The 25,895-nt window shown below is 43.5% G+C and overlaps 2 protein-coding genes across 2 annotated transcripts in view; both read right to left on the bottom strand.

Moving 5' to 3' along the window:
* Positions 1-271: 271 nt before the first annotated feature.
* Positions 272-15,211, bottom strand: gng4 (G protein subunit gamma 4). Its single transcript, XM_003441036.5, has 3 exons — positions 14,616-15,211; positions 13,235-13,340; positions 272-2,470 (listed from the first exon to the last, which is right to left on the bottom strand). Exons 2-3 carry the CDS (start codon positions 13,331-13,333, stop codon positions 2,342-2,344), a joined length of 228 nt encoding a protein of 75 aa, XP_003441084.1. The 5' UTR covers positions 13,334-13,340; positions 14,616-15,211; the 3' UTR covers positions 272-2,341.
* A 177-nt stretch (positions 15,212-15,388) lies between these two features.
* Positions 15,389-25,895, bottom strand: part of lyst (lysosomal trafficking regulator) — a 51,366-nt gene continuing 40,859 nt past the window's right edge. Inside the window, 22 exon segments of the mRNA XM_025897275.1 lie at positions 15,389-17,632; positions 17,731-17,802; positions 18,756-18,912; positions 19,032-19,129; positions 19,233-19,372; positions 19,812-19,910; positions 20,019-20,155; positions 20,240-20,429; positions 20,553-20,783; positions 20,884-21,101; positions 21,197-21,337; positions 21,822-21,978; positions 22,066-22,132; positions 22,403-22,647; positions 23,869-24,021; positions 24,130-24,185; positions 24,360-24,421; positions 24,511-24,607; positions 24,721-24,866; positions 25,061-25,249; positions 25,369-25,445; positions 25,657-25,833. Coding sequence (XP_025753060.1) covers positions 17,494-17,632; positions 17,731-17,802; positions 18,756-18,912; positions 19,032-19,129; positions 19,233-19,372; positions 19,812-19,910; positions 20,019-20,155; positions 20,240-20,429; positions 20,553-20,783; positions 20,884-21,101; positions 21,197-21,337; positions 21,822-21,978; positions 22,066-22,132; positions 22,403-22,647; positions 23,869-24,021; positions 24,130-24,185; positions 24,360-24,421; positions 24,511-24,607; positions 24,721-24,866; positions 25,061-25,249; positions 25,369-25,445; positions 25,657-25,833 — 3,048 coding nt within the window. The 3' untranslated portion in view covers positions 15,389-17,493.

The raw sequence follows: 25,895 nt of genomic DNA on the forward strand, positions 1-25,895 counted from the left end.
TGTCACCCAGCACATGCACTGCCCTCCCGCTTTAGATTTACAGAATAGAAGGCAAACTAGCCAAGGCTGAACTGAATCGTAATCCTTTTTTTTTTTTAAAAACGCAAGAGTGCATCCAGATGGCCCATGGTTCAGCTCAGCCACAGGAGGTCTCCAATACACACCGAAACACGATGTTCCTCTGCAAGACCCAGAACGATTTGCAGCATGTTGTCAGTGTGATCAGACAGATGCCAGAAAGAGAGAGAGAAATACTGAAGACACAGCACACTGTGGGTTGCCGTTTTCTTTTAATTCATTTGATCCGTCAAAGGATTTTTACAAAGTCTGCTATGTAAATGCTATTTATTTTTTTCCCCCAAAAACAATAATACCATTCATGAATACAGCTGCACGTTGTTGACATATCCGGACTCCAGAGAGATTATTATGTGCAGAGTAGCACCCAGAAAAGTCAATGAACAGGCAATATTTCATATCATAATAGTTCTCTCTGTTATAAATAGAAATAAATCCATGCAATATTCATCTCTAGCCGTTGTATTTCTTGTTTCAGATTTTGGCACCATCCTTGAGATGAGGTCAGCGAGAGTGTCCTGAGGTCAGCTCAGGTTTTCAGATAGGAAATAAAGACGATAATTATCCTGAAGACAATTTGAGTCTGCGTTTGTGACGGTCCAGTATCAGAGACTGATTCCTAATGCAATGGCTATTCAAGTACCAAAAAGGAAGTCCCCCCCTCCCCCTCTATGATAGAAACCAAGATGCAAAAAGCCTGAACCTCCAAATAAAAGAAGAAAAGAAAGGGACCCTATTATGTAAACGACCCTCAGCGCTGCTTTTAAAAAATACTCACGATAGTATCAATAATTGCATGATTTATAAACGTTCTTTTTCTCTACGTATCATACAGGCTTAGGAGCACTGCACGTCATGTAGCTGTCAGTGCTGTGCAACAGATATTCGTTAATACTACTGATAACAATATTAATAACGATCAGAACAAGTCATCATAAAAATCAGCAAATGCTATTCAACTACCATGTAAAGGAAATGTTTCGACAGTGTGCTTTTTTCTTCCAAAAGAGAAAAAACCCAGAACAGAAAAAAGAAAAGGCTCCGGGAAGCACAGCGTGAAGATCACACCGCTCCCACAGAAGTTGGCACCGTAACATACTGTACACTCGAAGAGACTGACGGTCCCTCGGAAACAGAGGAGGCTGTCAAAAAGGAGCAGAGAAACATGCAGGCCTCCAGTTTGGTATTAATGTCAAAGGCCTCGCCATTCACTCTAGGACAGGCAAAAAGGAAGAAGAAAAGAAGGAAAAGAATCAGGCTCAGGAAACATGCCCAGAAACCAAATGAGACTGCCGAAGGAAACAAGACGTCCTGCAAAAAAATAATGATATTTTATATATATATCTATTCCTGCAGAGGGCTGCAGGATTAACTGATGCTTTTTCAGATTGGAAAGAAAATGAAGAGCAAATCAAACCGAGAAGCAAAGTTAGAATGCATTAGAGTGGGCAGAAGGTGGCAGATTCATAAATAATTCTTGACTTAAGGGTTTGTTTGCACAGCGATAACCCCGAAGAACTCTTCTGGCTGTTGAAACATTAGCTCTGCACCTTTCAAAAAACAGTCCACTCATTTCTTTGCAGCAGAACGCGACGTGCAGCCGCCTCATTCTTACTGAGAGCGCAGCGGAAATTATTCAATGTGAGATACGGTTTCCGTTTCTGTGCTTTAATCTGAATCAGATTGTGCTAAAGCGAGTGGGTTAATTGTCGGTGCTGAAACTGAAACCACCGCTGAGGGAAGGAGTCGAATTTTTAGTGGTGCTTTGAGTAAGTGTTGCTACTGATAGTTACATCTGCGCATTGAGAGCCATTTAAAAAAGAAAACTAGCACAAGTCATGATTGAGTTTATACAAAGACCTATGCATTTTTATTCAGAAAGAAAAAGGGGAAATAAATGTTTTAAAAAAAGTCAAACACTGGGCAAAGTTGTTTCCTGAGGCAAGTTCAAATCTAGCACAGAAAAAGAAAAGAAAAAACCAAAACATCTCTCATCTCTTTGAGCACTAAGCAAGGCTGTTTCTCTAATAACAAAGCAATAACAAACCTATTTAACAAGACATTATACGCTCACTGGGTTGCCAGTTTGGTAGCTGACTCCCCCAAAACCTTCAGCCACCAGGGGCAGAGCTGACCAACAACAGAGTGTCCCCGCCTTGGCAAAACTCAGCTCAATGCCTATGGCCAGTAGCTTCAGGTGTGGTGAAGACAGAGAAGCCAGGCAACGCCATGCCTGCACCTGTACAGCTCTACCAGCAGCTCATCAGAGGATGGTGCAGAAGAACTTCTTCTCCCGGAAGGGGTTCTCGGAGGCGGGCACGGGCACGATGAGGGGGTCCTCGCGTATGTGCGCCTCGCAGTATGCCATCAGGTCTGCGGCGGCTTTGGATACCTGAAATATTTAGAAGAAAATTTGTGATCAGCTATTTCAGATTTATTCTTTAAACTCTGTGTGATGATGTTTCAAGGCCGTTTTTGGGGGGCGCTGCCAGAATCCTCAAACACGTCGTCCTGCATTTCAGATTTTCAGTTGTTAAAGTTGCTTCCAGTGTTCTCTTACTAAGTTCAGTAGTCATGGCTTCAAAGTTCAAACTCATCCTGGGGCCATAGCTGCATCTCATTTCTGATCTCTGCACTTTAGCTGTCTAAAAAGCAGCATAAAGGACCCCCAGATATAGCGAATAACGTCGTATTACACAATTTAAACCAGATGATTAGTTTTTCCCAGAATCAATGAAATGCTGGCTCTCTTTGTATCTTTGTTAAGAGATAAGACAAAGATGGGTTCTGAGAAGCTTCCCTAGTTGGTGCTTAAAAGCTAAAGAGGTTCAAACGGTCACTGCAGCTCTTGAAATTCATGCAGTCACATGAAATCCAGTGTGAAGGAGCTCAGTGTTCAGAAGTTGCAGGGTAACCCTTCTCTGGGCATGAAGTGAAACACAGTCCTGTTATGAAATATCTTGGAAATCAACTTCTGAGCTGAAGAAGACTGATTTCACCTTGCTGTCAGCGCACAGTGTGAAGACACCATCAGTGCTCAAGTTCAGCTCAAGTACAGGTTTGAGTAGCTCGCAGACATCACCCCACACAAACATGTTGCCTTACATAGGAAAATAAAGTTATGGCAGTATGCAGATAGCACACGTTTCATGTTGCCAACAGTAATGGTGCACACAAACTTTTTTTGCGCTGGGTAAAAACACTTTAGTGCAAACAGTAGTGGACGAAGCCCAAACGTCTTTTCTTCCAAGGAGGTTTTCCTGATGCCAAAACAGAATCTCCCCTTATTACGACATGAAGCACTATGTACTTTACAAACCGTATAAAATGACCTAAAATAAGCACAAGAAATGTTTAATTTTGAGCTTTGTTAAAATACCAAGCCTTGGAGTGACACATGTACATCGCCACATAGTGACTGACAGTCCATCCTGAGAGCAAGGTGAATAAGCTCACGCTTCTCTGCAGCTCACCGTTTATTCATTCTCAGACCAGATGTTTCTGAAGTTAAACTCACACCAGATGAGACCTGGGCAAACGCTGTAAGGCTCTTTCAACTTGCATATTGCCGATGTTCCCGATTTGTCAGCGCCTGCAGCGACTGCACCGATGCCCGTTACCCGAGCCTCAGGCACCAGGGCGAGAAAGCTCGTCGAGGTAACTCACGGGTCTTAAGGTGGGACTTCAACAAGCATAGCACAAAGCATGTGACATCTTCCAAGGCAAATGGGAAAAAAAAGGAAAAAAAAAAAAAAGTCGAACAGTGACCATAAATTTTATAGTACAGTCAGACTGTATGTGAATGCAGGTTTTCAACTGGGAATTGAGTGGGAGGTTACGGGAGGGGAGGCGGCAAATGGAGAGCAGAGGAGCAGCTGCATCAGAGGGCTGGCGAGGGCTCAGGGATCTACGTGGAGGACAGAGCCATCTGATCTCCTGCCTGCCACTTCACCTCACCCACTGCTGCTCTCACAAGAGAATAGCACGGCTTTGGTCCTCAGCATGGATTGTTACATTACCGTTTCGACCATCTTACAGCCTGAAATGGAGCCGTTTCAACTCAAAATCCCACAAAAAGAGAAGAAATGGCAGAAAACCAGGATGTGTTATTCAGTTTCTTAATTTCAACATCCCTACCAAGCACTTAGCCACAAGGACACCCATATGTATAAATAAATCTATTAAACATGTTCTCTTCCCTCTCTCCACAAACAGCCTTTACTGCCTGCTTTGCTTTCACATCAGGCAACCACAACAATTTGACAATACGCTCACAGGTCACACAGTCTGGCAAACACTGAGGTACATCATGCTGTGCCAGTAAATCGGAAAACAAGAATAAAAGTCTGTAGCCATCTCAGCAACTCAGTTTTGAGCCAAACGCTAATGTCAGCGAGCCGACTTTAAGAAGCTTTAATCGTGTTTACAATATCAACCATCTTTATCATATTAGCATTATACTGTTTGCTAAATGCCACAAAAACAAAACAGTCCAGGCGACATTATCCATGAAAGAAATATTGGCCACATTAAAAATGTGATATTATTAAAAGGTCAGGGATCACCAATGTCCCCACAAACCATCCTGAAAGGAGCAGTGAAGCCTTTGATTTTGTTCCACATGGTTGGACTGCTGAGAGAAATGGCAGACTCTAGTCGTAATTCATTCTCACAGGAAAATTTGTTTTAAAAACAGTTTAGATATACTCACGGCCACTTTATTAGGTACATCCGCTCGTTAATGCAAAAAAATTCCAATCAGCCAATTGCATGGTGGTAGCTCGGTGTAGTTTGACACTCAAACTCAAACTGAGCAGAGTGAGGGAGAAAGGTGATTTTCAATGTGTCATGGTTGAGCATTTCAGTGATTTCCTGAGATTGTCACCACTCTGGGGTTTACAGAGAATGGCCTAAAAAAGAAAATATTGAGTGAGCAGCAGTTCTGAGTGAAAATGCCTTGTTGATGTCAGAGGGGAATAACCTGACTTGCTTTGAGATTATAGGAAGGCAACAGGAAGTCAAATCACCACTCGTTGCAACCAAGCTGTGCAGAAGAGCATCTCTGAATGCACAACCCGTCACACCTTGGAGCAGATGGGCTACAGCAGCAGAAGACCACACCTTAGCAGCTAAGACCAGGTAACTGAGGCTATGATTTACGCAAGCCCACCAAAATTGGACAACAGAAGACTGGATGTTGTTTGGTCTCATGAGTCAATTTTTGCTGCAACATTCACATGGAAGGGTCAGAATATGTTTTGAACATGACAGCATAGACAAATCCTATCTTGTATCAATGCTTCAGGGGTGCTGGCAGTGTAATGATGCAGGGAATATTTTCTTGGCACACTTAGTACCAACTGCGTATCATTTAAAGAGCCCATCATATCGTATTTTTGCTGACTACGTCCATCCCTTTATGACCACAGTGCACCGATCTCTTGATGACTGCTTACAGTACGGTATTGTTGCACGACAAGGAGCTCAAATCTGTCTCAGACTGATTTCTTAAACATGACAGTGACTTCACTGTACTCAAATGGCCTCCAGTGTCACCAAACCAGTTTTTGCATGCAACTGAACAGGAGATTGGTAGCAACTGTGTGCTGCACTCATGTCAGCATCGACGAAAATATGAGGAATGTTTCCAGCACCTTGTTGAAGCCACTCAAAAGGCAAAACTGTGCTCTAACCCAGTACAAGCAAAGTGTAACTACAGAAGATGGACAGCGAGTGTGTATCATATTCACCACTTTTGAACTACTTTTAAAAACGACCCCATGAAAGTACAACATCCTGTTCAAACTACAAATGCACAGCGGTGTCATTTTCCCCCACCGGTGCTTTCATTTCCATCGAGGACCTTCTCAGCAAAATCCAACCCAAAGTTAAGTTTAGTTATAAGCTGTGCAATGCATGAAACTTAAAAAAAGGAAAGCCAAGCATACTGACACAGCAGTGTTACCACGCATGGCTACCTCTCTGCATCATTCTGTCAGCTTTCTGCTCCAACCACGGTACTGTCGCCACCTTCTTCCAGCTAATGCGTTTCTATTATTTATGTCTGCACCTACATCATGGATCCCCCCTTTTGCAGTTCCTCGGTTGCTGATAAAAGCTGTTAAGTCACCCAATACTCAATACACCACACGGTGATATTTCAGAACAGAGGTGTCGGTGCTGAAACTAAAAAAAAAAGACTCAACACCACACTTTAGCTTTGCAGAATTGTAACACTGCATTCATGAGACATTGCAGGGAAGAGGATCAATCGTCATCAGTGACTGTACGCTTACAGACCCACCAGTGATCTGAATATTTGGAATAATGTGACTAATGCGTCGATTAACAGAGAACTTTAATTAGTTGAACTAAAAATTAGTCGCTCAGAAGACACAATGTACCCCAAATAGCTACCTAAAAACAAAAAAAGACCAAATTCAGGCACTAATTACAGAATCCAAGCTTGCATGAAGTGTGAACACTAACAAAGCAAACAGTTTAATTATTTTCATAATCAAAGTAAATGCAGTCATTATATTATTATGCAACTGCAGCCAAATGCGCCTGCTCTGAACAGGAGGCTCACAGGACAGAGAGTGGTACTGCTCAGTGTGTGTGTCGTCAGGCCCAGACTGATTGTAATTACACCGCAGCCCCATGATGGAAGGAGAGTCCTCCTAATTAGCACAGATCACATTCCTTTGGCTGATTGAGCAATTAATGAGAGTGTGGTGATCCCTCAATCAGCAGCACGGAGACCGCTCTTGTCACACTCTCCCTCGTCAGATCCCTTAATTAAATTTAAGGGATCGCCAGGCGTGGCCAAGTCTCTTTTTCCCTCTGCTTTTATATCCGTCCACATTCGTCTCGTACGGTGGCTGCTTCTTCCTTTTTTCTGAGATCTTTTATGAAGTATTATTTGGATCGCCACATCTGATGCACTAAGCGGTTATTAAATACTAGCAGCTGTCTGGCTGTCGTCGAGCAACTGCCGAGAAAATGATACAGATGTGAATCATGCTGCAACTGAAGCTGCTGTTTTGCAGAACAACAAGATCCCCCCCTTAATTTGGAAATTAAAAAAAAAAAAAAAAAAAAGAAGCTTAAATATTATATTGCATCAAAATGTCCCTCAATGTATTCATATAGGGTTTGTCTGAACACCATTACAGCTAAGCCAACACTTCATATAAAGAGGAAAAAAAAGCAGATGATTCTCAATACTTATCATTGTAACAACACCTGCATGAAAACCAAAGTTAGCTCAGTTATAAACAGTCTGCAGTGGCTAAAGAATAAAGTTATTAAAACCATACAGTTCTTTCTATAAAATCCTAAATTGACAGTAAAACTTCTAATTCTCACCTTAAGACAGACTCATTTTATATTCCTACAATAAACCGTTTACAACTCCATGCTGCTGAAAGCCGTGTAGTGACGTGGGTCACAAGACAATTTATGAATCATAAACAATATTTTTTCAGCTGCCTTGCTGTCGTTCTGGCACCATCCTGTGAATCCACTCGAGAACTGGCTGCAGGCCTGAACATAATGTGCAAAAAACAACAAGGAAACTGTCCATTTTTCTGATGCTGGGTTTTCTTTTCTGCATAGACAGTCTGATAAGACTGGCATCCAAAACCTGAAAGTTTTTCTACGCGGTTGCATACGGGGGAGGAAACCGCGTGTTTTGATTCGGGAACACTGATGCTCTACTTCAGGATGGCTACCCACAGTCATGTGAGGGGACACACCTACCTACACTCATGATTCAGTAGCTTTAAAACCACCTCTGGCAGCAATAAGTTGGACTATCAATCTCTCACATCTTGTGAAGGAATTTTGGACCACTCTTTCTAAATTTGGGTTTTAGAGCATGGTTGTGAAAAACCGAAGACCTAAAGCTCCCAAAATGAACAATTCCCTTTTTATTTCCTTATTGGCCTTTGATCATTAAATTTTCCCAAAAGAACAACAAGTTCTTTTAAATTTGACTTTAATTAAAAACTTCTGATTTCTTGGCATTATCCTATAGATGCTGGAGAACTTGGATTTTTATTTTCCCATCCACTGCAGTGAGTTTCCCCATCTCAGGATGGCAGATCATGTGCCGTTTTGTCCTTCCTCATTTCCTTCTAGTCTGTTAGTTTTTCTATCATCATCTCTGCTTCACTCTAAGGTAAAGACGTCTCCTTACATAGAGAACTGAGGGTGTATTGCTCAATCCTGTTGGTTCTGAATGATTCTCATTAATTAACGACACACGGTGGTAAGAGCAAAGTACGCCGTGCTTTTTTCCCCCTTTAGGCACACTTCATAAATCTGGTAATTTTGTGTATGCCCCTGTTTTTTTGAACATTTCCACGTACTTACTAGTCAGTGAGCGCCATTGTTCTTACAAGTTTGCAAACTTAAGCTGTGCTGCATGATCTTCTGACAACTCTTCCAAAGAAGTCAGACTTGTTCAGTCATTTTCTAAATGTACTCTCATGAACTTTAACATGCTAACTGATGCCTGCAGAGATGAAGCTCTTGGCTGTCTATGAGCACTGCACCGTCTGACCTTGGGGGTGAAACTGCTGGGACGTCTGCTCCCGGGACAGATTGCGTTAACACACCTGAATGCTCCAGACACGCAAACTGCCAAAACGGCTGCGTTCACAGAGGTGCTCACACCTGCTGATGATCAGTTAATCAAGTGCATTTGATTGTCAGCACCTGGCTGAGCGGCTCGGTGCCTATGGAAGCAGTACGAGGATACTGCATGGAGTCGTGTTAAAAATACATTTTTCACAGACAGCACAATGATCTCACAAAATGTAGCCAAAGTGCATCAAATTCATTAATATAATAAAGCTATTGCTATTAACAGATTTCAAAACCAGAGTAAGAATTGCTCTTTAATAATGGGTTTGAACTCAATCTGCTGGTTTGTGTTGGAAAATAAAAATTCAACATTTTCAGCAATTTTCCAATGAAAATTCGGCATTTTATAGTTTGTATAGTCTACAAAAATGCTGCAGTCTCATTGCACACATGCTGTGTTAAAAACTAAGTAATGGTTTTGCTGTTCGGTACACTTAATATCTTTAAAACGCATGAGGTCTTCTTTTCATGAGCTACCTGAAAGAAGCCCAAATTGATACCTAATCTTCTTAAAACTGATTGCAACTTCGGGTGGATCACTTTACTTTTTAAGACGATGAGGTTTGCTTGTAAGCAGCCTTTGTGCTGTGCTGAGTAGGAATGAAGGTGTTTGGCCGGCTTCCATGCTTAGCTATATTGCTGAGTGAACAGCCTCTGATCTGCGGGGCAATCATTCCCCAAACACACGAGGAGCCTACTGAATGAGATGACATTAAGTTGCACAAGAAGTCATTCATAAAAGAAAATGTTCAGAATCGCCCTAACATGCCAGAAACATAAACGGAAAACAGGAAGTAAACACACGGAGAAAATGACACCTGGAATGGATGGAAGCACCAAATTGATGTCTAATTGCAGCAACAGCCTCGTGATGATCGACCACAAATAGTGCACAGGGAGCAAAAGTCAATATTTAACCAGGTGTTGTTTAATGATGAAACAATACTGCTTCACAATAATGTGTGTGGTGGAGAAGTAATCCTGCAGCCACACTGACCTAAATTGGTGGAAAGTTACTGTCAGAGCTGGTTAGCAGCCACCGTAGCCCACCTTTCCTGTGGGTTCATCCCTCACATTTACCACACTGGTCTGCTTGGAATTCCAAGCTGTGCACAGCAGAGGCGATGATAAGGTGAACCGAGACTTCGTGCAATGCCTGTCAGAAGACATCGGACTAAAGTCTAAAAAAAACAAACAAAAAAACCCCCCACATGCATTTTATTGGCATGTTACAGTCTGCTGTGGAAGTCAGTGGTGAGAAATGCAACGGTTGTAGTTTGAGGGTTTATGTGAGAGGGAACTAGGCCAAATCTGATAATGTTGACTCAAGCGATATCACTAGGCTCAAAAATCTGAGGATGCAGATTGTGAGAGTTAAAAAGAAGTGATCCCACTTAGCGGATCAGAAAGCAGTGATCAGAGACTACAGCACAACCAGAACTATTGTGCAATGAACTTGCAGTCTCTTTGCCTTTGAAATGGCCGTTTCAAAGATGGAGACCTGATCTGAGAACTCACGTGATGAGCTGTGGTCTTCTGATCAACTTTGGTCCTCGATTTGGCATTGAAACACCAATAAGGCAGAGTCCATCTGCCATCAGTTTACAGCTTAATTTAATCATGCTGGCTATTCAATCTAATTTAAATAGTACCATATCACAGCTGTCACTTCAAGGCGCTTTTAAGTAGATACCCTAAAATAATACAGAGAAATCCTAACAATCAGAGGACCCCTAATGAGCAAGTACTTGGCGACAGTGAGAAGGAAAAACTCCCTTTTAACAGGAAGAAATCTCGAGCAGGACCAGGCTCAGGGAGGTGCAGCCATCTGCTGTGACCGGCTGGGGGTGAAATTACAATAAGTTTTAAATTCTTCCACATAGTGTGACGTAGTTGCTGCAGGACTGCAATTTAACTACAAAATGACAAAGTTGCTCTGTGACTTTGCTTTTTATATAAGTGCAACAAGAATAGAACCAGTTGGCAACCAGTTGAGTCGAGGCTCCTGCTGCAAGAAGTCATCACAGATGAGTTGAGCCCATCAGTGTAAACTATCTCAGAGTGATTGCGATGTGCTGGAAATCTGTCCGTGGTTTTAAATCAGAGGGCAGTTACTTGTAGAAAGTCACCAATTTGAGTGATTGCAGTCAGAGCCATAAATCAAAAACTCAAACCTCACTAACACAAACACCAAACGTCATCAAATGTCAATTACTTGCTTACTAGCTAGCGTTGACCAACGTTCCCTCCCTCCTAATGCCTATAAATTGGTTGTTGATCCCTTCCACTACATAACCAAGATGGTGTTTAAAATGCATTTAACAGGTTAAAATAAAGAGGTAGTTTAGGGTCATTTATTTTTTTCCCCCTCCCCACATATGCAACTGACACTCGCAATCCACAACCATGTCCATGAATTTTCGCATCAGAGGTACTCCCTCATAACATCAAGAGGCCCTGCTGACATCATAGTGACCACAGTTACCTTTTATATACCATCTATAGAAGTGCCCAACATTCTTCATTCAACTTTACACAATCCAAGGACTCAAAATAACAAATATGGAAGTTTGTAATTACACTGAACTGTCACCGAGTCGAATTGCAAGGTGGGGAAAAGTGTGCCAAGCATCCATCACGAGTCTGGCAAAAATGACGGCACTGCAATACTCAAAACTGTGGCGCGCTTCTCTAAAGAAAAGAAATCCAAGAAAGACGAGGGAAGATAATAGCAGTGATTTACTCCAACTGGACCAGTCCATCTAATAAATGGGTTAAAGCTTTTATAATGGACTGAGACAACAGAGTGCACAATAATAGCAGACACAAGATTCAACACATGGATGTTATCTTGAATGTTTTATGAGTGCAGAGTTGTTACACTGTGCTTCTAAATCAAGAAAACATAAGAGGCTGGAATAAAAGAAAGAAAAGTGGACCATCAAGGATGAAGGTTTAAACAGGACTAGTGATACACTGTTTCTTGGTCTCTAAATATACCTAAAGAAATCTGTGTAAATACAGTCACACTGGCACCACCACCTCATGCTGGTCACATGATACTATGGGGATGTGTCCCATTCTTCAACCAGCATTTGTCATAAGTCAGTCAGTATAGTTGTGTTGGTCACTCACACGAACAGCATGCCCAAGTTGATCAAACAAGTATTCAGTGGGGTTGATGTCATTATTGCAGGCATGCCACACCATCCACTCCACTCCCAAATTCTGGATAGAGACCGATTTGCAGGGGTGAGCACAAGCAGAATCTGGACTCATCGTTGAACATAGTGTTCCTCCACATGTTCAGGTTCCAGTGCACACATTGGTGACACCAGTGCAAACGTGCCTGACTGTGAAGGGCAGGGATGGCAGGCCGCCATAAAACTGGAGATTGCATGGAGTCTGTTCTAGATCATCTGGGTAGAGAGCCGTCGTTGTGTCATCCTGCAAATCTGTAGAAGACTGCTAACGGTTCTTAAGTGCTGACAAGGCAGGGAAACCGTCTTCTTGGGACGCCAACTTCACCGACTTTCTCTGACATCCTCCATTATCAGAAACGTTGTCTTCAATTTGGATATTGTACTAGAGCTCACTCCAAATAATGCTGCATCTTGGTTCTGCAGAACACCAGCTTGAAGTTGTCCTACAGCGCAAGCACTAAATCAGTCAAACGTGGCATGTTTGGATTGGACACCAACTGACCGCTGCAGCAGGGTCCATTAGCTTGCCAAGTTGGCAAGTTTTTCATGGGCGCAACCCACAAATGCACTTTCCTTACAAGTGGGACCATTTAAGGAGAAATAAACAAGATTTACAACGGTATAACATTTATTCCCAAGAGGCTTTTTGTTACAACAAAAAGAAATTGACCAAAGACAAATTTCCTTACTTTTTGTGCCAGGTTTATTTTGATCTACCTCAATACATCTGACAGCAAGCCAATTCAACCCCACTGTGGAAATGAGGATTCATTTAAAAATTAAATAAATAACATTCAAACAGCTGGGCACTGTAGTGTTTACCAACGGTGATTCAAACAGGAGTAATTAGTGCATTAATAAAGGATGCAGATTTAGTGCACGAGTGAGTATTTTAAACACGAGGAAAAGCCCATGCAGTGTGGCTAATCGATGCATTTTTCCCAGTTTTTGGACGACGGCACCATCAGCTCAGCCATTTCTTCTTTTAAACAGTGCTACTGTGTGCAAATATGAAGCCATGAGAGCCAAGCGTGATAATGTTGCCAATTGTAGGCAGCAAAGTTAATTTTGTGCTTTATTCAGACAAAAATGAGCAAAAATGAAATGCTTGCTGAGAACTGTCACTCATCGAGACGCGCCTATTGAACTGCTCCAAAATCCCAGCCGATGTTAGAGGCACACAAAGCTTTCAATTCCATGATAAGTGGAGGTACGGTTTTTGAGTAATTGCAGACTTGGTAACAGAAGTGATGTGAAAATATTTGTTCACGTGCGCAGACAATAACAACAATAAAGCTTTGTACCTTTATCCTATCCATGCAGGCCTCCATCTTCAGTTGCTCCACAGCTTTCCTGGCTTGGGAGATGCTGGCCGTGCTGTTGTTGGCGATGCCGTCCTTCATGGTGCTCCTGTGACGCCAAACAGATGCAAGGGGAGAGGGGGGGGGAAGAGAGTCAGTGAACGTCACATTAAATCAGCAGCCCCCCCCAGGCGAGAGCTCTACCCTGATGGAGCAGCAATTCTCTAGTACAACCTCACCCCTTCCTTTTTACACAGTAAAACTTGGAAGGACCCATTTTGTTTGTCCATTTATTATCTGAAGAAGCTGCTCTGTGGGCATCAGCTGGACAGCAGTTTGTCATTTTTCAGCCAGCACTCATGCATGATTGTTTTTCCTTCCTTTGTCACGTTATTCTTTAGACCAACTGGCTGGGGGAGAAGTTAGCAAGGAGTGCAGTGCTGGCAGGGATTAAGACACTAACACACACACACACACACACACACACACACACACACACACACACCTAGTGCTTTGCTCAAGTGCACTTCAGCAGGAGTTTATGCTGGTACACCTAGAAAAGCAAAGCACCTGCAGCTTTTCCCCAGTTCCTCCCAGGATCTGCAGATCTTTCCACTGCTGGCCTTCCTCCTCTCAACTTTCACCTCAGGAGTGCATCAGCTGCAGCTCTGCAGATCAATCCCCGCAATCACTAAATCTTACTCCCATTTTAGCCTCCTTGAGCCACCCCCACCCACCCAGTCACCACTGAAATGTCCCAGTTTGGCAGCAACGGCAGAAATATGTCCACAGATGTGTTTTCTAATAATTTGCCTTAAGAAATGAAGCATTTCACTGGAGGTGAGGGGTTGCTGAATCAATCCCCCTTTCTATGATAATATGCATTATTATTATTGCGCATCGATTCTTGATTAAAATCACAAAAAAAAATGTGTTTATCTTAAAGCAGACGGTCGAAGACGACAAATTCATCTGCCATCCCTCCAGCCTCCACAGCTCGACGGCCAATTTATAGCTTTTAAATCACACCCTCGTAGGAAGCCATCGGGCCTTCTCCGTTTAGGTTTGCTTTGGATGCATCCATCCTGAGGGTTGCTCGGCTGTATTCGCCCCTTTGCAGTTTTATCCAAATGCAACGATGCTGCTAATTGCTGATGCAGATCTGTGAAAACGCGGGCGACTATTTATTTCTAAGAGGAGATTAATCTGTGGACACACAGCGAGCTGCGGCCCTGGTTAGAGCAGAAAACAGCAAACCATGCATCATGTGGGGGGGAAAAAAAGGAGCAGCAATGATTTTTGCACTGATGATAAACATTTTGAAATAAATCCCTGCATTGGTCGGATACGCGCTCATTAATGTAGCCTGCAGCGGCCGACCTACCTGAAATGTGCCAGTGGTTTTCCAATTTGGGAGAATTCCGGGTTGACTCCACCCAACACACACAGACACACACACAGAGACGCGCGCACACACAAAGATCTGTCAAATATGAAACGATAAGAGGAAATCCCAGCCTAGCTTCGGTCTGGACGGAACCCGAGGAGCCAAAAATCTCGGCGTCTTTAAATGTCGCCTCGGCGGCTCGCTCAGTGCGTATTCCGTGTAGGAAGATGAGCTCCAAGCGGTGAGGTCTTGGTGAGCACCACGGCTGGACTTGGAGAGATGTTACGCAGCAGCAGCAGGGGGGGAAACCTCTGTATGACGATCAGATACAGGCTGTGGGGCGGGGAGCACTCGATCAGTGGACCAGGAGCAGCAGCAGCAGAGAGCCGGGATGAGCTTCAGCTGTCCAGAGTGGCCGTAAACGCACCGACGCTGCCTGTTAGTCAAATTAGGAGCGGCTGTTTCTAATTAGCTTTATTGCTGCAGAAGGCAGCGCAGGTCTGCAGGCTTTCCCCGTTTCGTTTATCATTTTATTTTCTATCAGCGTTGACATCACCGTGTCCCCCTGATGGCCTCACCCTTAACGACTGCACGCGCTCTTAAGCGTGGCTTGCATCCTGATAACTTTTAAAAATTTTAATTTGTTTTTCCTGTTCGTGCTTCCGATCTGATTTATGCAGTACGACACGAGTTTCTGCTTACTTTATGTCCCTGAACGCAACCCCTCCCCCCCCAACACACACGCACACAAAGAAATGGACACAATCAAATCGATGGAGGAATATTTCTTCAAATATTTATAGATTTTTATATATTTATAATATGCTTATCACTTGGTTCATTCAAACACGCACACACATACAAACAAAACTAAACATTAGGAACCTTCAAGATGCCAAAACTGCAAAAAAGAAAAAAAAAGAAAGAAAACTAGCAGGAGGGGCCAAAATACAACTTAAGCAACCTAAAACGATGATCTTAAATTATGCATAGCTTTAAGTCATTAACAGAAAAATATTTCCTTCCGTCAGAAAATCTCCTGTCACATTTTCTACCTGCTTTTCTTTTACATTAAAAAACAACAACAAAAAAACATCCATACAAACATACATTTGGGTTGAGAGGTTGTGGTTCACAAAGTTTTTTCATACATTTCACAGAGGAAATGTTCATACAGGAACAATCAGTAAACAAACACAGTAACATGTCCACGTAGGATCAGGAAGAAAAATAAATCAGGTCGATGAAGCGAAAAGGAATGAGTTAACAAGAAATAATCCCTTTCTCAAGTAAGTGTATGACGTTAGTCGTCACCGGGCGCTGCAGTCACCACAAAAGGGAAAAAAAACTAATTGTTTCACAGCTGTCTTAGAAAAAGAAACGAAATGAACCCTGGTTTCTTCCCACATGAAACAAGGTAGCAAAAACATGACCTATTGCATGTCTGTGTCTGATATTGCTTTCTGGATTTGATTTATTAGTGGAATTAAATCAAGCTCAGTTCGTGTTAAGGCCACAGATCATTGGCTCTACTTAAACTGAAGTAGCTGAGGGGGAAAAAAAAAAAAAGTGCTTCTGATTCTCGTTTAAGAAACCGTTAAGTGCAGTAACGTAAGTGGGAATGTAAAGAAAAGCTACATGGATCCTGGAGTGAGTTAAGAAAAAGAAACAGCTGCTCGGCCGTTTCCCAGACCGATGCATGTAGTGTATATGATATCAGCCGACGCAACGCTCTTTACTAAACACTCCCACACCCACTGCACCCTTTTAGTAATGCTGCACAGGTGCTAAGTAAGTGTGGGAGATCAGTGAGGATCACGGAGCATTCAGGAAATCACTCTCTCCTCCGCCTTCTTCCTCCTCCGACCGCAAGTATCTAACACAGTTTGTTAATTGCTTTCTCAAAAAAAAAAAAAAAAAAAAAAAAAAAAAATCAGCCCTGTAAAGTAGTGAAAAGTGGTTCTTGTGCATTTAAGCGACGGGTAAGACAGAGATGAGCCTCCATGGTGTTTTTAAAGAGCAAATGGACTGGTTTAACCAAGGGAGGCCTTAAAACAAGGAGCATCATTGCAGCAAATGTCACATCCACATTCACACAGTCAAGGGCAGCATCATCCTAGCATGCAAAAGCAGGACAGAACAACAGGCACCCACAAGGTCCCCTCGGTCCGTCCACTGAGGTCAGACACAAAGTGAAGCAGGTTCGTGACTCTAGTGTTCAGATCTGAGTGGAGCAGACAGCGCGGCGGAGGGACGTCTCACTCCTGCAGAGCGGGACCTCTCCTGGCGACAGACGCGAGGAGGGGGCTCCCCTCCCTCGCAGCCACTGCAGCGTCAGCAGGACGCGCTCACTGAGCTGGGGCGGCGATCTGTCAGACCGCACGCTGCAGGAGACGTGAGCGATGTCGAGGTGAGACACGAGGGTCTTCACACTTTGAGTCTGGCTTTGTCCAGACCATAGCAGCTTACCAGGAAACGGCTAAATCAACACCAGCCAACAAAAACACATCAGCAGGAATTAAAGACTCGACAAATGAAACGCACTCTCAGAAATACATCCTGTATAAAGTGTCTGATGCAGCCTCAGCCAAATACTCAACCATTCCTGCAAGAGTCCATTTTAATGTATTTATAAATATATACTTATGTACATATAATACTATTTTCAGAATCATTTCTTGATGCTGGGAATGGCGGCGGTAGAGTTTGCTCTGCTGGGGATGGCTTTATTTAAAAGTCAGGGAGGGTTCAGAGAGTTTGAGGACATGCTGACATGTCCTCCTCTCTATCAGTGCAGACAAGAGGAGGAAGAGGAGGAGGAGGAGGGGAGGTCCTCTTGCTGAGAAGTGGACAGGAGCAAACATCACACAAACACTCATCCTGCAGCATAGCTGCTCAGGAAGGAGTAGAACATGGGCAGCTTCATGCGCTGCTGGTCCCGTCGACACCACGCCATCACCGTGCCCTCGCTGTTGGCCGTGTAGAGGTGGTGGCCATCACACGAGTACGTCAGGCTGAGGCAGACACAAGAGGAGACCGTTAAACTTAAAATGCTGACGAGCATACAGGCGTGGCATAAAAGTACAAAGAGAACAGCGTGCTGTAAACAAACCTGATGATGGGCTTGCTAGACTTGGGAAATGTGATCTCTCTCACTGGTTTCAAATCCCAGGTGCTCCATAACCTGAAAACATATCAGAGATTAAAAAAATAAAAAATAAACCGTGCAGGGAGCGGGATGTCAAACTCATTTTACATCGTGGGCCACACGCAAGCCCAGTGGGCCAGACAAGTGAAACTCCTGTCAATCCAAAGAAATTTAACTACACATTTAATTCCTGGGATCTCTTAATATGAGAAAACCAGCAGTGCAGTTTCAACAAGACATCTGGGATTTTCTACATGACAGAAATTCTGCTGCAGTAAAAGAAATCTGCCAGCACGACTCTTTGGGCTTAAATCATAAGAAATAAATGTGTAAAATTACAATGTTCCTGTAGCTCTTTGCTCAGACTCAGAAAATTTCCTATTTTATTCTCCTTTTTTAAAAAACCTTCAGAGCTATTGTAACATAAATAAATAAATTCTATAGCAGAGAGTGAAAAACAGGAACTTTCTGTCATGTAACATTTACTTATTTACAGTTAGATCCATAAATATTTGTACAGAGACCACTTTATTCTAATTTTGTTTGTAACATCATCACAATGATTTTTAAATGAAACAACTCAGATGCAGTTGAAGTGCAGACTTTCAGCTTTAATCCAGCGGGCTGAACAAAAAGATTGCATAAAAATGTGAAGAACTAAAGTATTTTTAACACAATCCCTTCATTTCAGGAGCTCAAAAGTAATTGGACAAACTAAATAACTGAAAATAAAATGTTCATTCCTATAACTATATAACTTCTATGACTATATTTGAAATATGTTTCAGTAAACGTAAAAAAACAAGCTTGTGTTTGTGTCCATATTTATATGGACCTAACTGTATTAATTAGTTTGGTGAGTGACCATGGAGTGGATCTATATGAGAAGGAAAAGCTGAAGTCCAAAAGTTATTCCCTCCTCCGCAATTTCCAAAGCTGTCTAGTGGAACAGGACACAAATGTAACGGCAAAAGAAAAGTTTTGCCTACCTGACGACGCCATTCTCCAGCCCACCAGCGATAACATTGACAGACACGCCCTCCGGCTGGTTGGAGAAAGCCAGAGAACAGATGATCTCTCTGCAGTGGACATGCCCAATCAGGTCCCCGTTCACCGTCCACAGGCGAAGGTCGCTGCCTCCTCCCTCTGGAAACAAAAGAAGCAGAGCCATAACTCACACCAAGGACAAGAAGACACTTCAATAACCAGAAGATGAGACACGATAAACACTCGGGTTATAAAAGAAGACGCCCGCCCCCTCATACCTGAGTCACACACTGTTGCGATGTCCCCCGTGGTCTCGCTGGCAGACACAGCCATCACCGGGCTTTTGTGGCCTGTGAGACTCTGTACATAACAGAGTCTGGAAAACACAGAAGAGCTCAGCAACCACACAAACATTGCATAATGCATTTTCTTCTTCAACAAAACAAAACAAAACATAAAAACCTTTCAAACACACTGACCTGTTCAGGTCCCAGAGGATGCAGGTGCCATCATTGCTCACACTGATGAGGATGCTGTAGGGTTTGCAGACAAACAGGCTGGTGACTTCCCCCGTGTGCCCGTACAGGTGAACCTGAGATTCCACCTCCATCTCTGATGGCTATGTAGGGAAATACATGTTAGAGACCACACAGAGAAGCAATACAGATCCAAATGTATCTGTGACTCGTATATATCGCATCTTGCTTTTAATGTTTCCTAAAAATCTCCATTAATTAAACTCAAATTGCCCATCGGTAGCTGCTGGAAGTCCCTTTAGAGACAAAAATGGCAAATCCACATGTCTACTGGTGGGGACTGACAAGGTCTGAAAGCTTCTCTGATGACTGAACTCTGAGACCTCTAATCCCACTTATGGGCTCGGTGGAAATGTGTTTCAAGGGCAGCTGTGATGTGACTAATGAAGCTGAGCGTTTGAGCGCAGTGAGGCTGCCTAAAGAAGAGGGGGGGGGGGGGGGGGTGTAATCGGCGGTGGTGGGCGGTTTGGGTGTTCGTGTGGAGGCGGAAGGTTAGAGGGGGACGTCGCCATGGAAACGCACCGTGGTGCTGGTGAAGCGGTTGCTGTAGGCGGTGATGACTCCACACTTGCTACCCGTAAATAGCTGGCAGCCATCGGGCACCCAGGCGCAGCTGGTCACCTGGAGGAGAGGGAGACGGACGGTTGGATGGAGGAGCGCAGACCGAAGCCCAGATAACTCTTATATAACAGGTGGTCCGGATTTGCCGAAGCATAAACTGATGCGTACCTGGTGAAGCTGTGAACACTGAATGAAGTTGATAGGTGGCTCGCTCTGCTTGCTCTTCAGCCTCAATATGTTGTCCGCGTAGCCCCAGCTTAAGATGGCTGACCACTGGATGTCTGTGCTGTGCATGCTCCGCACACCTGCAGAGCAGAGAAGAAAAATTTAATGCGAGTCAGCGGGGCACTTGTGCAATACTTCCTGGAATGAGTCTTTGGGCTTCCTACCCTGCTCCTTGCTGTAAATCATCATGAGGCAGAACTTGCTGGAGAGGCCACAGATGGCTCGCGTCGGCAGAGCCAGCAGGGATCCGAACCTCTCCCCGTGCGGCTGACTGAAACATACCACCGGGTCTGGAGCGGAAGGTGAGCCCACATACTCGCCCCACTTCAGACCTTTGATCCACGGCAGCGGACTCTGGGGAGAGGAAGAGAAAATTGCTAGGTGAGGAGCAGATCATTTCACGGTTGGTGAATTAAGTCATGTCTTGCTCAGCGCACAGCAGGCTGCCAGAGTCACAAACACCACAGAGTTGATTACCGGGCAGACTATTTCCTTGGCTGGTTCTCTGCTTTCTCTGAAGGCCAGCTGGACCAGGAGGCCCATGGCTGCTGGCAGCTCCCCCTCCATCATGAGTTTGGTGCTTGTCCTGCTGATGTGAGAGGTGTTAAAGAGCTGCCTGGGCGTCTGTCCGTATGTCTTGATCATCGTCTCCAGGGCCCGTCGCTGGACAGGGTCTTCTACAGCCGAAACATCCATGCCAAAATAGGTCTGTAAAGAGTGACATGAAACTGATGTGTGAGCGACAAAGATTTATTATTTATTTTTTTACACTAACGTCGAGCAAATGTGAGAGTCAGCAGCTACGTACAGCTGGGTGGAAGACATTGATGGCCTGGACCGCTGCTTTGCCTTTCTGCTTGAGCCCGAACACCAGATCGATCCACTGACACAGCGTCTGGGAGACCTGATCGGACTCTAGTGCTTGTCGGTGGATGAGGATGAACAGACGTGGGTCGTTGCGAGCCCACGGCGGTAAATTCACATGATTCACCCTCTCGCCATTCTGACGAACCCCGAAATCAAAACCTATCCAGGCAAAGAAAAAACAAAAAAAGAGGAAATTCTGAGAAGATGAAACATGCACGCACAAAAGCTAAAAATAGGAAAGGAAAACTAATTACCTTCTCTGTTAACCAGGAATTCTGGGAGGTAGAAAAACTCTGGGATGAGCTCTTTGACGTCAGTCATGGACTCGTAGGAGGACAGACGCCACGTAGTGTTCATGGAGTGAAACGTCCGGTCCGGGATATCAAAGCTCTGGTCTGATTAAGGCCGGAGACAGTCTAATTACAGATTCGACTCACTGATTGAAAACATCTCCTTTCATGACCTTAAACACCACGCTCGCTGAATACATTTACAAATCACATAAAAAGATGCCTCGGAGGATCAGATGAATGCAAAATAAATTAACACCAAAGAAAGAGAAAGAAGCGAGGAAGGGGAAGGGTGAGGAGCTGATCAGAGAAGAGTGTAAAGATGAAGCAGGCTTTCATGAAGCAATAACACAGATAGTGCAATCCTATGTTAGATCTGAGAGCACCAGATTCAGGCTTCAGATAAAAAAAACAAAACACATACTGACCAAAGTGTAAGAGTAAGTATAGCATCATTCATTTATTAGAGGTCCAAAGAAATTAACCATCCCCACACCCTCAAAAACAGCTGGATTCAACATTTACGTGGTTAGTCTGAGTTTAGGATTTTCTTCTTGTATTCTGAAGGAGGCTAAATGTTGCGACTCACCCTGATAGGCGAGAAACATCTTTGTGAAAGGAGGCATGCGAACCAGGAAGTGCAGCACAGTGCCACTGTTGGAGTAGTGGGAGCCGTAGTGGTAAGGCTGGACGGGAGGCATGGGGTCGTCCTCACGGATGCCCTTCTTGTACTCCTCCTCCAGGTACTGCACAAGAAACACGTGAGCGTGTTTTATTTATGGAATATGCAAAATGCTCGAGTAGCACGTGCTGAAACAGACACGAGGACTTACCCTGTAATTATCCACGTAGCGATCCTCTTTCTCTTTGGACTGGACGGCGATGGGTTTGCTCAAGTTCCTGCGTTTAAATACGAAAGCAAACAATTATTGAGCGATGACATCATCAGTGACAGAAGCATTGACTTCAAAGAGACGCCATTTGCCTTTCAGTTTTTCTTAAAAAAATATAACAACAGTTCAATGTTTGTCTGGATTCATAATACTTTAACAGAAAAGCTTTAAACAGGAGGCATACATTAAGCTTATAGGAGAGCTATGCACCTATAAAACTTAAATTAGCTTTTGTGTCAATGTCAACTCGGGAAAAGATTCGTCATCCAGCACGGACCTGTAGATGTTTGGGTCCTGCAGGTCGAGAGTTTCGTTGGTGTAATCTCGCAGGATAAAGGGGAACACCGGGTACTGCATGAGGTCGTTGAAGGAGCGGCCGGCGTGCTTGTTGAGATGCGTGAGGTACTCGAAGTTGGAGATCTGACCCGAGCCCCAAAGCTGCGTGAGTGCCGTGATGTTTCCGTGCTCCAGCAGGTTGGGAAGATCGGAGGTCAGTATGTTGTGGTAGACGTCATCTCGGAACTGAGGCCAGAGCAGAGACAGCACGAGATCATTTCCAGAGGTAGTTTAGGGACTTGAGTGAAACATGGTGCTAACTTGCAAATGTAACATGAAAGATGAACTTTAAGTTAAAAAAAATTAATGGCTAATCCACATAAAACAATTAAATTACTCTTTACTTTTAGTTTCATTCATTCTAAAGCTTCTCCAGCAAACCAAGCCTCAGATTCTGCAAACACTATGACAGAACAGAACGATCTTTAAAATTAAAAAGATTCATTTGACTATTAAGAAGCTTATTTTAAATGTAAACTAAATATATTTATTTTTTAAAAAGTACTGCTATCAGCCATCAATAATTATTAGCCATATAATAAAGTTTAGTTGAACATGGATGCCTCAAACCATTAGTGGCTCTGTGAGGCTTACATTATCGTAATGATATTGAATTACGATGATCTCCTGATTATAATCCCAATCCACCGACATCACATTAGGTTTAGCATGCAAACATTTACACTTTAAAAATTCCATATCCTTCTGAACTTGAAATAAATACAAAGGAGAAATGGAAAACTTTTCTTTCTTCCTTATTCAGAGAAAGGTTTTCAGAAGTCTGCAAACAATTGGAAGACAACACATTATCTGTTTGGCTTTCGTGTGCTCAGTAGGTCTGCACGCCCTTTGATTTTTCTGAATTAAAAGCATGAGCAATAAGCCATCTGTCTGACCATATTGTAACTTTCTCTCAGTGTATCACTTTAAGGCCCTGCAAAACAACCATATATTTTCACAGCAGAGCGCGATGGTACTGAATCTTATTATCATGGCTTATTGTCAAGATCGATTTCTCGCACGGAGCACTACAGAGCCAGAGGTTTCAAGAGCAGAATACCAAAAAGGCAATTCAACAATTAACTCCCACAGCATTTATTTTTTCTTCTTCTGAAACTGTGTGATTTTGTCCAATCTTTCTCTTTGACCATCACTATGCTTCTTTGTTTTATCATTTTTAATCACAGTCCATCCTGTGTGGTTACATTTTTATACTCAGATGAAACACAGACTGGAATATTTCCTCCTGTAATCTGCTGGATAGTCTAGTCCAGTCAGCGCTCTGCAAAAGTTACGTTAAACAACTAAAGTAAACAAAATCTACTGTTTATTAATCATGAGCATTAACCAAACCTTCCACAAACGATCCGGTGTCTTTTATTTAAAAGCCCCTCTGACTCCACTCACCTTGGAGTTGTCAAAGGCCAACAGCAGCGTCCTGCCATTGGTGAGGAATATCTCCACAGCGTTGTCTCTTAGCTGCCACCATCGCTTGTGCACCTCCTTGATCTCCTCGTACGTCCAGGAGAAAGAAGGTGCCTCGGTCTCCCCGTGCAGGCTCTGTTCAGACACATAAACGTGTTCGGTGTTGAGTAGCCAGGCGGAAATTATTGCATAAATTGTCATTCCTCTGGCAGGGAACACGCCTGAACGGTGCTCTGGCTTTACCTGGTTGTCATGAGCGTCGGCAGCGTTGTCCTCCACAAAGTACATCCCACACTTTCCTGTGAGACAGCACAGGGTGAGAGTGAGATTTGGTGTACTAAACGCAAGACAAACAAACGCTTCCTTTAGTGGATAAATAGCAAACGCTTGTGTGTGACGGAGGAGCAATACTCCGCGGTGCCTCAGAGAGAACAGATTATGGAGCTCCGTGTAAACAGCGGCCGGTGTCTTACCCAGAAGTAGCTCCCCTGCTGTTTCTCTGGAAGGGGCAACGCTGATGCAACGTCTGGTGAACCTATGGACAAAAGAATGACGTTTTTCTTACAACCTGACATGACATGTTCACTTAAAGGGTTACAGGAAGAAAGAAGCAGGATGTTATACCTGATGGATTCGCTGGTGGCTTTGTCTTTAACAGTGGAGGAGAAGGAGGAGTGAGTCTTATCCTCAAACAGGAAGGACAGCGGTGGCTTCACAGTTTCTATTAAAAAAAAAAAAAGAAAAGAAAAAAGAAGTAAATATGAGATTTGGGAGACAGAAGCACCAGTGCGACATAAAATCTTGCCAAAGAGCGTTTTTTTTTTTCCCCCCCACCTTCAGGCTTGCGTCTGTCTTTGAGCAGGTATTTGTTGGGGATGGTGAGGTAGCATCTCTGTAGCCGCCGTCGCTCACGGTTCGGCCCTTCAGTGGGGTCCAGCTGCCAGGAAGTTGGGTAGGATGTGGGATCGTACCAAACCGCACTGGAGGAAAAAAAGAAAAAAAAAAGAAACTAAAACAACACACTTAAACACTTACACCAGTACAAAACAAAATTTTGCAGGTCTGAAAGGGAAGTATTTGATTTGTTTTATTTGCACTTTAACCAAAACAAAACAAAAAAGCAGCCACAGCGAGGATGACATGAGCAATAATGTAGATCATGAACAACTCCTACCGATCGTGTGTGAGCTGCTGCACCAGCTCCTGCCAGTGGCGGCTGGCACTCAGGTCGGTCTTGTAGAGGCCCCTGATGTGCTGGATGACTTTCTTTCTCTCCATGCCTTGCCGGAGGGACACAGTCTGAGTGATATCGGCTGCAATCTTGGAAATATCCTTTGACTTTCCATCCAGCCTCTGGATAAGACTGCAGAGGAAAAATAAAAAGAGCGAGTGAACAAAATAAAACAAACTAACATATGATTCTTTCTGTTTACAGTAGAACTGTTAACAATAGAAAAAAAGAAAGAAAAGAATTATACTCACTTCCTCTGAGCATTTGCCATTTTCTTTTCCCATGCCACTTTACTTGTTTTCTCTTCTGCTTCATACTTGAATTTTTCCTGTTGCAGGTAAACAAATTTATCTGAATAATAAGAAAACCTGACAGGCTGTGCTTAGCATTTATCAAAGACAGACTTTCTGCTTGCACTAAAGTTAATATATTTCATACAGCTGAAGGGAACAGGTGAATTAGGTCAGACTAAAACAGCCTGGAAGCTGCTGCCCTTTCCTTTAACAATGACTCTTTGACAATGACCGTGTAGGACGTACCTCTTTTATGGCCTTGAGCAAGTCTTGTTTGTGTGGCGCGTTGGGTGGGATGCAGCGATGACCGCAAAGCTTGAGAGAGGTCATGAATACACCCACGGCGCTCTGCTCTTCTTTGGTGAGGTTATCCTTGTGATCGTGCAGCATCTCGTACAGGTACAGCGACAACTTTGGTCCGTGCTGAGAGCGGGGGAGAGAAAAGAAAGTGCAGATTTTAGTTTGTGTCTGAAGTAAGTCACAGA

This window comes from Oreochromis niloticus, linkage group LG13, assembly GCF_001858045.2.
Source record: "Oreochromis niloticus isolate F11D_XX linkage group LG13, O_niloticus_UMD_NMBU, whole genome shotgun sequence".
NCBI lineage: Eukaryota > Metazoa > Chordata > Actinopteri > Cichliformes > Cichlidae > Oreochromis > Oreochromis niloticus.